The sequence below is a fragment of the Aquarana catesbeiana genome, unplaced genomic scaffold (assembly GCF_042186555.1).
Source record: "Aquarana catesbeiana isolate 2022-GZ unplaced genomic scaffold, ASM4218655v1 unanchor228, whole genome shotgun sequence".
Lineage (NCBI taxonomy): Eukaryota > Metazoa > Chordata > Amphibia > Anura > Ranidae > Aquarana > Aquarana catesbeiana.
This window is the reverse complement of record NW_027362655.1, coordinates 2,135,984-2,149,952: the sequence shown is the minus strand read 5'-3', so window position 1 is coordinate 2,149,952 and position 13,969 is coordinate 2,135,984. Positions and strand designations below refer to the sequence as shown.

The 13,969-nt window shown below is 43.7% G+C and overlaps 3 protein-coding genes across 4 annotated transcripts in view; 1 reads left to right on the top strand and 2 right to left on the bottom strand.

The window, feature by feature from the left end:
- Positions 1–7,897, bottom strand: part of LOC141121644 (uncharacterized) — a 71,807-nt gene extending 63,910 nt beyond the window's left edge. Inside the window, exons 1-10 of one of the 2 annotated variants that reach the window (XM_073611313.1) lie at positions 7,821–7,897; positions 6,915–7,042; positions 6,705–6,828; positions 6,491–6,588; positions 6,186–6,401; positions 3,254–3,382; positions 2,992–3,126; positions 2,782–2,905; positions 2,568–2,665; positions 2,254–2,478 (exon numbers count right to left, since the gene is read on the bottom strand). In XM_073611313.1, the coding sequence (XP_073467414.1) occupies positions 2,254–2,478; positions 2,568–2,665; positions 2,782–2,905; positions 2,992–3,126; positions 3,254–3,382; positions 6,186–6,401; positions 6,491–6,588; positions 6,705–6,789 (1,110 nt within the window). In that variant the 5' untranslated portion in view covers positions 6,790–6,828; positions 6,915–7,042; positions 7,821–7,897. The remainder of the gene's footprint in view (positions 1–2,253; positions 2,479–2,567; positions 2,666–2,781; positions 2,906–2,991; positions 3,127–3,253; positions 3,383–6,185; positions 6,402–6,490; positions 6,589–6,704; positions 6,829–6,914; positions 7,043–7,820) is intronic. The other variant, XM_073611312.1, reaches the window with a different exon arrangement.
- Positions 1–13,969, top strand: part of LOC141121652 (uncharacterized) — a 447,439-nt gene that overhangs the window by 128,440 nt on the left and 305,030 nt on the right. The gene's annotated exons all lie outside the window — the stretch shown is intronic.
- LOC141121729 (uncharacterized) overlaps positions 1–13,969 on the bottom strand; it is a 373,994-nt gene that overhangs the window by 169,323 nt on the left and 190,702 nt on the right. The window lies entirely within an intron of this gene.

Sequence of the window (13,969 nt, the reverse complement as noted above, 5' to 3'; positions counted from 1 at the left end):
AAGTTTCTCTGGGTCCATTGATAAATCAGCAGTGGAAATGACAAAGCCTAGGAATTTAACCTGTTCACGATGGAACTCGCACTTCTCCAGTTTACAGTAGAGATTGTTCTCTCTTAGTTTCTGAAGCACACGACAGACATCTGTGTGGTGCCTCTCCAGGGGCTTGGAAAATATGAGGATATCATCGAGATAAACAACCACACATAACTGCAACAAATCTCGGAAGACATCGTTAATAAATTCTGGAAAACTGCCAGGGCGTTACAAAAGCCAAAAGGCATTACAAGGTACTCATAATGGCCTGTTCTGTTATTAAACGCAGTTTTCCACTCATCGCCCTCATTAATCTTCATGAGATTGTAAGTCCCTCTCAAATCAAGATCGTGAAAACCGTTGCTCCCTTGAGGCGGTCAAATAACTCCGTCATCAACTGAATCGGATAGGCATTCTTAATCGTGAAACGATTAAGATCTCTATAATCAATACAAGGTCTCAGTTCACCACTCTTCTTCTTCACAAAGAAGAAACCAGCACCAGCAGGAGACGAGGATTTGCGGATGAAACCTCGAGAAAGTGCATCTGCAACATACTCCTCCATGGCCTTATTCTCCAAGACCGAGAAAGGGTAAACCTGGCTATGAGGGGGTATAGCACCAGGTTGAAGGTCAATTGCGCAATCATACAGCCGGTGTGGAGGCAAACTACCGGCTTCACCTTTGTCAAAGACATCGCTAAAATCGTGGTACTCCTCTGGAAGGGAGGAGAGTGTAGAGGTACACAGGACCTTGGCTACCTTCTGGAAGCATGTCTTACTGCATTGTGGTGACCAGCAGAGAACCTCAGCTCAGAGCCAATCAAAAGAGGGGTTGTGCCTCTGTAACCAAGCATAACCAATAACCAGCAGAAACTTAGGTGAGGAAATAACTTGGAATTGGATTATCTCATGGTGAAGAGCCCATATGGCCATGGACAATGGAACCGTCTCATGAGTCACATGGGCAGGCTGTAGGGGTCTCCCGTCAAGAGCCTCAATGGCAAGTGGAGTGTCACGCAGCTGCAGTGGAATCAAGTGCTTCGATACAAAGGCAGCACCAATGAACAGGCCTGCAGCCCCAGACTCGATTAGAGCCTGTAACTCGACGGACGACTCGGCCCAAGAAAGGGTAACCAAAACCAGAGGCTTATCCTTCTGGATAGCTGGGGATGAAACAATGCCACCTAAGGTCTGTCCGTGACAGGACCTCAAGGGTCGGGCGTTCCCTGGACGGGTAGAACAAGACTTCAAAAAGTGACCTGCCTGGCCACAATAAGGGCACAATCTCTCCCTCCTCCTAAAGGTTCTCTCATCCGCAGAGACGCGTGAAACCCAAGTGCATGGGTTCACCTTCACTGACCGACTCGGTACCAGGAGGCATGGGAGGTGATGAATCAATAAGGATGGCAAGCGTGATTAACTTCTCCAGCTCAGTGGGTATATCTCGGGCTGCTATCTCATCCTTGATGGTATCCGAGAGACCATGTGAAAAAGCAGCCAAGAGGGCCTCATTGTTCCAAGCAACCTCTGCTGCCAGAGTACGGAATTCAATGGCGTAGTCGGCAACAGTTCTCGTACTCTGTTCGATGGACATGAGGCACTTGGCAGTGCAAGCAAAGTGTGCGGGAACATCAAATACGCTTTTAAAAGAAGCTACAAACTCAGGGTAGCACAAGACAACAGGTTTTTGTGTCTCCCATAGAGGGTTTGCCCAGGCCAAGGCTCTCTCAGAAAGCAAAGATATCACGAAACCTACTTTGCTTCTGTCCGTGGGAAACGCCTGGGGCAGAATCTCAAAGTATATCTCAACCTGGTTGAGAAACCCTCTGCATTGGACTGGATCGCCCCCAAACCCTGTGCATTGGACTGGATCACCCCCAAATCGCTGGGGAAGCGGAGCGGAACCAGACATACCTCTTATAGAGGTTAAACTCGAGGTGAGTGCTTGTACAGAGACTGGAGCAGCTTCAGGGTCGGCCTGCAACATAGGTTGTACCGGGGCGGCCACAGTGGGAGATTCCAGGTAAGCCGTGCCACTCAGGAGCGTTTGTAACGCCATGGCAAACTGATCCATGCGGTGATCCAGTTCATCCAATCTGGAAAAAATATTACCATCAAGTGGATTGACTGCATCTTCTGAATTCATGGCCTTCGTCTACTGTCAGAAACCATGAAATCAGGCCAAGAAAGAGGTATAGTAGTAATTGTCAATTATCTACCTGATGATGATGAGGGATGGTGTGATCTTCCTGTATGGAATCCCGGGAATACAGAGGACGGGGACATCTCTCTGGAGGGTTTCTGTAGCTGGACTCCACCATGCTGTCCTGGTACAGATCTTTGTGTTCTTTAAGATACTCTGACTCCTCCATCACCCCATCCTCATCATCCTCCTCTTTTACCTCTTCTTTAACCTCAACTTTAGAATCTCTCAGGTTTCCACTCTGAATATATAAAAAAAATGTCATCAAAGGTAGCAATGTAGATAATGTACAGATCCTAATGATACTATCAGTGATTGTTCCTCATCTACCTGATGATGGTGAGGGATGGTGTGATCTTCCTGTGTGGAATCTCGGGAATACAGAGGACGAGGACATCTCTCTGGGGGGTTCCCATTACTGGATCCATCTGTAGGAAACACACACACTGACTGAATACATTGTTTCTATGTGTTTATCAGATGATGGGGGATCTAGGTGGACCCTCCGTACTGCTCTCTCCTTTACAATAAAGTCTCCTCTTACCCGGTGATGTGAGGGGCGGCTGATTGTCCATCATGACGTCCTTGTAGAGATCCTTGTGTCCTTCTAAGTACTCCCACTCCTCCATTGAGAAATAGACAGTGACATCCTGACACCTTGTAGGAACCTGACACACACAATGATACAGTCACCATCCAGACACATCCCTTGTCTGTTACTGGATAATGTCCCAGAATTCCCAGCACCGCTCACCTCTCCTGTCAGCAGCTCCATCATCTTCTTGGTGACTTCTAGAATCTTCTGCATGTTGTGTCTCTCAGGTTTTATGGAGTCACATGGAGGCACCGTGATGGTCATATGATCACCTGACTTCACAAGAGGAAATCTCTGTATTGGAGAACCAATAGGAATATCATGTTAGAGTCCCAGAATCCTCCTCACCTCTCCGATTAGGTCTACGTTTTATTAATAGAGATAAGAGTGATGTCATGTGACCTCCCAGAATCCTCCTCACCTCTCCGGTCAGCAGGTAGATGATCTCCAGGGTGAGGTTTAGTATCTTCTCAGTGATGTGACTCCGGTCCTCCTCCATCCTCATTGGTGCCATCATTTGATCTATACAGGTCTCCTTGTAGACGGATAACTTTGGGAAATGAAAGTAAGAATTATTTGGATGGTATTGGTCACGCAATAATAGGATGTGGATGTGAGGGGGGTAATAGGAGGGTTGTTGTACATTTAACTCTCTCAGGTCTGGATACTTTCACACCCTTCCTGCCCAGGCCAATTATCCAATTTCGGCACTCTCACACTTTTAATGGCAATTACCCAAATTAAATTTTTTTATTTTTTTTCAGACAGATATACCTTTCTTTTGTTGGTGCTTAATCCACATTGGTTTTTACATTTTTTGCTATATAAATTAAAAAATTCTGAAATTTTGAAAAAAAAAATTTTTTTCAGTTATACAATTTTGCAAATAAATAATCTTTTCCAAATCAGTGTATATGAGTTAGTCTGTAGGAAAGTTATAGAGTCTACAAACTATGGGATACAGATTTAAAAACTGATCAGTCGTCCTGAGGTACTTGATGGCATTTCTTATTTCTTGAGACCCTAAAATGTCAGGAAAGTACAAATACCCCCCCCCCAAAAAAAAATGACCCCCTTTTGGAAAGCAGACAGTCCAAGGTGTTTAGTAAGGAGGTATGGTGAGTTTTTTGAATTTGTAACTTTTTGTCACAATGTTTTGGGGACATTTTTTGGAAAAGAATTTACATTTATTTCAAAAAGTTTCCATTGTTATTTCTTACACATAGCATAGACATACTCAGAATTACAACTCAAAACACATTTACAGCCTAGATGTTTAGAGGGACCCAAAATCCTAGGAGCACCATTGAGCTTTCAATGAGCATAAATAACGCATCTCATTTCCTAACTACACATTTTTGGAGGTCCTGGAACACCAGGACAAAGGAATCACCCATAAAATGACCCCATTTTGGAAAGTAAACACTCTGACACATTTTCTGTAAGGCATAGTGAGTTTTTTAAAATAGCATTTTTTTGCAAGAAGTGTTTGGAAAATGCAGGAAAGAAAATGAAAATGTATATATACAGTATATATATATATATATATATATATATATATATATATATATATATATATTTTACACAAAGTTGTCAAATTAAATATTTCTCACACGCAGCATGGACATACTTAGAATTACAACCAAAACACATTCTGCTACTCATGAGTATGGTGACGCCACACGTGAGACTTTTTCACAGCCTAACCACACAATCCAAGGATCACCTTCAGGTGTTTTAGGGGCATAAATTACACATCTAATTTTTGGACTGCTGATAAAATTTATGGAGGCCCTGGAGCACCAGGACAGTAGAAACATCCACAAAATGACCCCGTTTTGGAGAGTGAACAACCAAAGGTATTTTTTTAGGAGGCATGCTGAGTCTTTTAAAGACCCAAAGCAATTGTAAAGTCTTGTTTTCCCCCAGTCGTCTTCCAGGGCAGCCCTTGAAAGATGGAGCTCCTCCTCAGACACAGGAAACACATTGCCAGTAATTTCTAAAAGACTGCATGGATAAGAGGGGCGACATTATCCTAAAGAGGGCTTGGCAAACAAGTGTGACCAGAGATTAACTCCTGAGGTAAAACAATAATCCTCCCACTCTACAAGACTCTGGTCTGGCTTCACCTGGAGTTCTGGGCACCAGTCCTCAGAAAGGATGTACTAGAAATGGAGCGAGTACAAAGAAGGGCAACAAAGCTAATAAAGGGTCTGGAGGATCTTAGTTATGAGGAAAGGTTGCGAGCACTGAACTTATTCTCTCTGGAGAAGAGACGCTTGAGAGGTGAAAAAAGGTATAATATCTATAATTCTAGATATCATTCTCAGGGGCGTTTCTGGATGTATAGCAATGTCTTTGTGTTATATGTTATATATATCAGTGACCTCTCTCCTAGAGGGTAGGGTGTATAGGAGATATGTTTCTGTACTTTGTCCAGGGCCGCATTTCCAACTTACTTTTAGGAATTAGTTTCTTAGTAGAAATTGAAGAATCCATCGTTCATACGATGCTTCCAGAAAGGTTGTTTATTTGTTCAGAAAGATAAGCAAAGACAAGACTAACATCGGTAACATGTGGCATGGTGATGGTCTCAGGAGGAGGAGGAGGAGACATCTTGATGTTACATTCTCCAAAGTGTAGGGTTACTTCCCATCTCCCTTCCACCTCTCCATCCCTCACTAACATAATTCTCATCCATTCTTATACTGCTTCATAGTGTTATGTCAGCATATCCTAGTAACACCCATATTTGCATATATACTTTAAATGGCTATAGTCTAAAGATAAGTAGCAGTACTCCACCCATGGTCCTGACATAGCAACTCAAAATAGAAATATCTACCCAGCTAAACCACTCCTCTCTGTCCTTTGTCCTCCATCCTATAACCTTCAGAAACCATCACTAATTACATATAACATTCATGTGTTTCATATATTTGTTCAGAAACTTTTATCACTTAAAATAATAATAGACTTAAAATCTTCTAACAAGAGGATATATGATTTCAATATAAAAATACCGTACTGGTGACCCCACAATAGGGATAAAACGTTTTCGCGGAAGGGATTAATAAGACTCGTGGCCACTCATTAAAATTAGAAGAAAAGAGGTTTAACCTTAAACTGCGTAGAGGGTTCTTTACTGTAAGAGCGGCAAGGATGTGGAATTCCCTTCCACAGGCGGTGGTCTCAGCGGGGGGAATCGATAGTTTAAAAAAACTATTAGATAAGCACCTGAACAACCGCAATATACAGGGATACTGTAATAATAATAATACTGACATATAATCACACACATTGGTTGGACTTAATGGACTTTTTTCAACCTCACCTACTATGTAACTATATACCTGATGGTGAGGGATGGTGTGATCTTCCTGTGTGGAATCCCGGGAATACAGAGGATGGGAACATCTCTCTGGTGGATTTCTGTAGCTTGATGACTCCACCATGGTGTCCTGGGACAGATCTTTGTAAACTTTTAGAAACTCTGACTCCTCCTTCACTCCATCTTTCTCTTTTATCTCTTCTTTAACTTCAGTTTTAGAATCTCTCAGGTTTCCACTCTAAATATATAATAAAAATGACATCAATGGTAACAATGCAGATAATGTACAGATCCTAATGATACTATCAGTGATTGTTCCTCATCTACCTGATGATGGTGAGGGATAGTGTGATCTTCCTGTGTGGAATCCCGGGAATACAGAGGACGGGGACATCTCTCTGGTGGGTTCCCATTACTGGATCCATCTGTAGGAAACACACACACTGACTGAATACATTGTTTCTATGTGTTTATCAGATGATGGGGGATCTAGGTGGACCCTCCGTACTGCTCTCTCCTTTACAATAAAGTCTCCTCTTACCCGGTGATGTGAGGGGCGGCTGATTCTCCATCATGACGTCCTTGTAGAGATCCTTGTGTCCTTCTAAATACTCCCACTCCTCCATGGAGAAATAGACAGTGACATCCTGACACCTTATAGGAACCTGACACACACAATGATACAGTCACCATCCAGACACATCCCTTGTCTGTTACTGGATAATGTCCCAGAATTCCCAGCACCGCTCACCTCTCCTCCATGATCTCTCTGGTGACTTCTAGAATCTTCTTTGTAATTCTCTATTCTATCAGGGAGGGAGGTGGAGGCTATGTTATGGTCATATAATCTCCAGACTTCACAGGAGGGAAACTCTAGATCTGAACACAAATAGTAAAATCAAATGACATTCCCAGAATCCTCCTCACCTCACCAATCAGGTCTCCATTTTTATCAAAACCCCACTGGGATATAATTTACCCAGACAGCCACCCCCCAATCTGTAGGTTAAAAGCTTGTTGCAAGGAATTCTGGGACCAACAATCTTGCTTTGCTTGTGAGAGGGACATTGAGAGGAGGAGCTGTGAGGCCAGTGTGATGTCATAGGATTCTCTGACTTGGATTGGAGGGACATTGAGAGGAGGAGCTGTTAGGGGCGCTCTGTGAGGTATCTGTACACACAGAGTCATTTCTCCCGGGTGCGTCACACATCACCTAAATAAAAGATGAACGTTGCCTTTGGGCTTTGCCAGGTCACATCATATTATTATTATATTCCTGTGATCTCCATGTACTCCGGAGACTTTGCTGATCACATTTTAGGTTGAATATCTGAGACTGGGATCATTATGGAGACATTTGTTTTTTTACTAAATAAACCCCCATCCCCACCATAAAAGTTATATAACCGTTATTATAGACTGATGACGAGAGAAGGTGATTGGTGTGAAAGGTGACACATCTCAGTAATGAAGAGAATGTTCCGGCCAGGAAAGTGGGGGATTTTTCTGACCCTGAAGGGGTTAATCTAGGTTTCCACACTATATATGTGTGTATCATCATCTGCTGGAGATAAAAGACATCACAGTGACTATGGAGGAAGAGGACGGACATGACGGGGGGGTTACTGGGTGTAAATAGAAAATAAGATCTTATTACCTTCTCTGCTCCACTTCCAGCAATGTCTCCTCTCTACTTCCTCCTGACTGAACCCTCACCAGGAACTTCCTGTCTGTACCTGACATCATTTCCTGTTGGTTCCTGAACTCACGTCCCATCTTCCATAGAGACTTCCTATGTAAAAGTGAAAATCACCACCTTGTGGAGCTCAGAGGAACTGCAGCCCCGAGAACCGTCTCGTAGTGTGAACACGGCCGTGTGCTGTGTGTGTATGTACTGTATATCCTTATAGATGGGTCATCTCCACTCCCAACAAGGGGGATAGAAATATATTACTGCCTAGTCCAGGCTTTCTCAGCCAGGGTTCCTCCAAAGGTTTCTAGAGGTTTATTGAGCAATGAACAATTTCTGTAAATAATAATGGTCTAGAACTGGATGAGGGTGCTCTTCCCTGCAGACCAAAAGGCCACTTAACTAAAACGTAACCTTTATTGTAAATCATAAAAGGTATGTAAATGACCATATCAGGTATACCTATAGGATGAGGTCAATGCCATTATATGTAAATTAACTTTTATCTCTATATGGCAATATTAACCACTTCCCACCTGCCATAAAACAGAATGACGTGAGCAAAGTGGTTAAGTTATCCTGACTGGATGTCATATGACGTCCAGCAGGATCAGCCGCTATTGCGTGCCTGACGGAGGCTCTTTACCACATGATCAGCTGTGTCCAATCACAGCTGATCACAGTGTAAACAGGAAGAGGCATTTATCGGCTGTTCCTCCACTCGCGTTGACAGATGCAAGTAGAGGAGAGCCAATTGGCTGCTCTCCTGACAGGGGGGTCTGCACTGATTTATTATCAGCGCAGCCCCCCCCCCCGAGGATGCCCAGGACCACCAGGGATGCCACCCAGGACCACCAGGGATGCACAACCAGGGCCACCAGGTATGCCACCCAGGACCACCAGGTATGACCATTAGAGGTGCCAATCAGTGCCCATTAGGGGTGCCAATCAGTGCCCAGCAGTAATGCCTGCCAGTGCCTCCTCATCAGTGCTGCCTAAGAGTGCCCATCAGTGCTGCCTATGAGGGCCCCATCAATGCTGCTTAAAAGTAACGCCTATCAGTGTTGCATATTAGTGCCTCATAATCATTGCGACCTTATTAGTGCCCGTCAGTGCAGCATTATCAGCGCCCATCAGTGAAGGAGAAAACGTACTTATTTACAAAATTTTATAACAGAAACAAAGAAAAACTTTTCTAAATTTTCAGTCTTTTTTTATTCGTTTAGCAAAAAAAAAAAAAAAATCCCAGTGGTGATCAAATACCATCAAAAGAAAGCTCTATTTGTGAGAACAAAATGATAGAAATTGTGTTTGGGTGGTGTTGCGTGACCGCAAAATTGTCATTTAAATTTTGACAGCGCTGAAAGCTGAAAACTGGTCTGGGCAGGAGGGGGGGGGAGGGGGGGTATGCCCGGTATTGAAGTGGTTAACATCTACTAATTTTAAATAGTGAAACTTCTCTTGATATATACATATAGACAATATGAGGGTTATAATCTCCTCCTACATTCAATATAAGGCTCCAGGCTGTATAGAGGATATGTAAATTCAAGGTCTACTCACCAACACCACCTGGTATCAAGAGATGGGGGTATATCTGTCTCTCCTCCCATCTATTGGCCACATATAAAAATGAGATGAACAGAAAAAGAGAAAATATGCCAGTAAATAATGTCTTACTGAAGATATGGGCTATCTGTCTCCTGCCCTATGAAATGATCTCTCAGATATGTAATACGGGTACAACTTATCCATGTGGACACAAATAACCACTGAGGGACGAGCCCCATATATCACCATATCCACAAAAAAGCTTCTCTCTTAATCAAGTCTGAATTAAAACAAGGAATGGAGCGAGATATGCCTTGTATATACAGTATACCTCGAGGAGGTCTGTGTGATGTTTTGGCAATTTTAAGTGTATGAGCATGATCATAACTCCCTGATTCGGCGGGACATTCCCGCAATTGGCAGCTCCAGGGTCCCGGGCACCCTCATTCTGGGACAATATAGTATCCCGGAATTGCCCCCTGGCCCTGGACCGATATGGTGCCCTCTAAAATATCCCTCACATCGCTGCTGCCACTCCCTGACAGCCTGTGGTGGAACCCTGGCTGGTGAAACGCCTTTTACATAAGCCGCTGGCTCAGTGCCCAAATGGTTGCTAGCTGCCGCCCGCCTCGCATCTAGCAACCAGTGACATCACGAGGAGGAGAGAGACAGAGCCCCAGCATTCACAGTGGGGAAGATTTAACTTCCTCCTCCACGCCTACTGATTAGCTCCACCCACCTCCTCCCTGCATCATTCAGCCAGCAACATGCAGCAGTACACGAAGGAGAGATGAGTTTTGTAGAAAGGCAAGTGAATCCAAAGCACTCACCATGGACAGATCGGGGTTAAAATCCTCAGTCAGCTCCCCCCCAGCAGCCAGCCTTTCTGTGCTGAACTGTCAGCACTTCACAGGAGCTCAGAGTGTGTGTCAGCCTGGAGCTAGCACTGATAGGAGGACAGCAGATAAGGGGTCCAGCAGAAGAGGAGAGGACACTGACAGATGAGATTACACCCTAGGAGGGATGGAAGGAGGACACATCCTTAGATATCAGGGCAGGGTTCATGCTGGGATGTGACCCCCCCCAAAAGTTAAGGACTACAGGTTCCACCATGAACCCCTCAAAACTGAAGATGTGACCTCCCCCAATCAGTGAACTACAGGTCCCTGCATTAGCATGTGAAATCTATGGGGTCACACCCTTTATTCTCAGGGGTCCATGCTGGGATCTGTAGTCAAGGCCAGACTGGGAATAAAAGCCAGCCCTGAAAAAATGTCATACCAGCCCAACATCATAACGTATTTCCTTGTTCATAAAAGGGAAAAACATGCATTTTAAAGCACGTTTGAAGAGTGTATTATATACTGGTATATATATATATATATATATATATATATATATATATATATATATATATATATATATAAGCAAATTTCAGTTAAAAGTGGTAAAGTTGGTCAATCATCAAGGGGCACCCCAGGAACTCTGGGGTCGTGGTAGGGGGGGGGGACTCTGGTTTCCAGAGACCACCTTCTGCAGAAAGAATACACAAAGGTAAGGGGGTGGGTTACTGATATAAGGGGAAACCTTTATATCAGTGCCCCCTTATATTATTGTATTCACTCCACCCTTACATCAGTGACTCCCCCTTAGACTTGCCTGGCGGCGCTGTCACTGACCTCCTCTCAAGTACACTGTGAAGGGCTCAGTTAGACGGCACCAGGTTGGTGGCTCTGGTTTTATGCTATAGTCTTCTCTCCACAGTCCACACACGTCTGACTTCTCCCATGATCCCCATCCCGGGGGCACTCCCACTCTTGACTCTCCAGACTCCCCCTCAGAGACTGCAGACATGATATAAGACAAGAGATGGCCAGAGGTTTCAGACATGGTACAAGAGATGGTTAGAGACTGAATACATGATATAAGAGATGTTTAGAGACTGAGGACATGATACAAGAGATGGTTGGAGACTGAGGACATGATACAAGAGATGTTTAGAGACTGAGGACATGATACAAGAGATGGTCAGAGGTTGCGGACATGATATAAGAGATGGTCAGAGGCTGCAGACATGATACAGGAGGTGTCAGAGGCTGCGGGCATGGTACAGGAGATGGTTAGAGACTGAGGACATCATGCTAAAGATGGTCAGAGACTGCAGACATGGTACAAGAGATGGCCAGAGACTGCAGACATGATACAAGAGATCAATGCAGCCTCTCTGTGCCAGTGAATGCAGCCTCACTGTGTCCACCAATGCAGCCTCACTGTGCCTACCAATGCAGCCCTACGGTGCCCATCATTGCAGCCTCACTGTGCCCATCAAATGCAGCTTTACAGTGCCCATCATTGCAGCCTCAATGTGCCCATCAAATGCAGCTTTACGGTGCCTGTGAATGCAGCCTCGCTGTACCCACCAATGCAGCCTCGCTGTACCCACCAATGCAGCCTCGCTGTGCCCACCATTGCAGCCTCATTGTGCCCATCATTGCAGCCTCACCGTGCCCATGAATGCAACCTCCCTGTTCCCACCAATTGCAGCCTCTCTGTGCCCACCAATTGCAGCCTCTCTGTGCCCACAAATTGCAGCCTCTCTGCCCACCAATTGCAGCGTCTGTGCCCACAAATTGCAGCCTCTGTGCCCACAAATTGCAGCCTCTGTGTGTCGACCACTGGAGCCTCTCTGTGCCCATGATTGCAGCTTCACCATTTCCTGGATTGAACACACATCGGCCATCTCCCGCTGTATGTGATGTAACAAGGTCCCGCCCCCCTAGACCGACTTGTGTGATAGGCGGAACACTAATTCAATCAGTGTTCCATAGAACACTATCACACGAGTTGATCTAGGGGGGCGGGACCTTGTTACATCACTGCCGTACACACACAGACCCAGCTCCGCAAGAGGAGTCGAACGTAGGTACGACTCGATCATCAGGCGTTCGAGAAATAGCAAACAATTTGGGGTGTTCGCGGCAAATTCGAAAGCTGCGGAACACCCTTTAAAAGTCTATGGAAGAAATCAAAAGCGCTAATTTTAACCACTTGCTTACTAGGCACTTAAACCCCCCTCCTATCCAGACCAATTTTCAGCTTTCAGTGCTCTCACACTTTGAATGACAATTACTCAGTCATGCAACACTGTACCCAAATGATTTTTTTGTCCTTTTCTTCATACAAATAGAGCTTTATTTTGGTGGTATTTGATCACCTCTGGGTTTTTTATTTTTTGCGCTATAAATGAAAAAAGACCGAAAATTTTGAAAAAAAACACATTTTTTCTAATTTCTGTGATAAAATTTTGCAAATTCGTAATTTTTCTTCATAAATTTTGGCCACAATTTATACTGCTACATATCTTTGGTAAAAATAACCAAAAATTTGTGGAAATTATTTGGTCTGTGTGAAAGTTTTAGAGTCTACAAGCTATGGTGCAAATCATAAAAAAATTATCACATCTGATGTACTGAGGCCTATCTCATTTCCTGAGACCCTAACAAGCCAGGAAAGTACAAATGCCCCCCAAATAACCCCTTTTTGGAAAGTAGACATTTCAATGTATTTAGTTAGAGGCATGGTGAGTTATTTGAAGTTGTATTTTTTTCCCACAATTCTTTGCAAAATTGAGATTTTTTTTTTTTTTTTTTTTTCCCCACAAAATTGTCATTGTAATAGCTTATTTCTCTCACATGGCATGTGTATACCACAAATGACACCCCAAAATACATTCTGCTACTCCTCCTGAGTATTACAATACCAAATGTGAGGGACTTTTTCACTGCCTGGCCACATACAGAGGCCCAACATGCATGGAGCACCATCAGGTGTTCTAGGAGCATAAATTACACATCACATTTCTCAACCACCTATTACACTTTTGAAGGCCCTGGAGCACCAGGACAATGGAAACACCCACAAAATGACCCCATTTTGGAAAGCTAACACCCCAACGTATAATCTATGTGGCATAATGAGTCTTTTGAATGGTTTATTTTTTTCCAGAAGTTTTTGGAAAATGTGGAAAAAAATGAAAACACATTTTTTTTTACACAAAGTTGTCCGTTTATAAGATATTTCCAACACATGGCATTTAGATAGCAAAAATGACACCCCAAAATACATTCTGCTACTCCTCCTGAGTATTACGATACCACATGTGTGGGACTTTTTCACTGCCTGGCCACATACAGAGGCCCAACATGCATGGAGCACCATCAGGTGTTCTAGGAGCATAAATTACACATCACATTTCTCAACCACCTATTACACTTTTGAAGGCCCTGGAGCACCAGGACAATGGAAACACCCACAAAATGACCCCATTTTGGAAAGCTAACACCCCAACGTATAATCTATGAGGCATAATGAGTCTTTTGAATGGTTTATTTTTTTCCAGAAGTTTTTGGAAAATGTGGAAAAAAATGAAAACACATTTTTTTTTACACAAAGTTGTCCGTTTATAAGATATTTCCAACACATAGCATTTAGATAGCAAAAATGACACCCCAAAATACATTCTGCTACTCCTCCTGAGTATTACGATACCACATGTGTGGGACTTT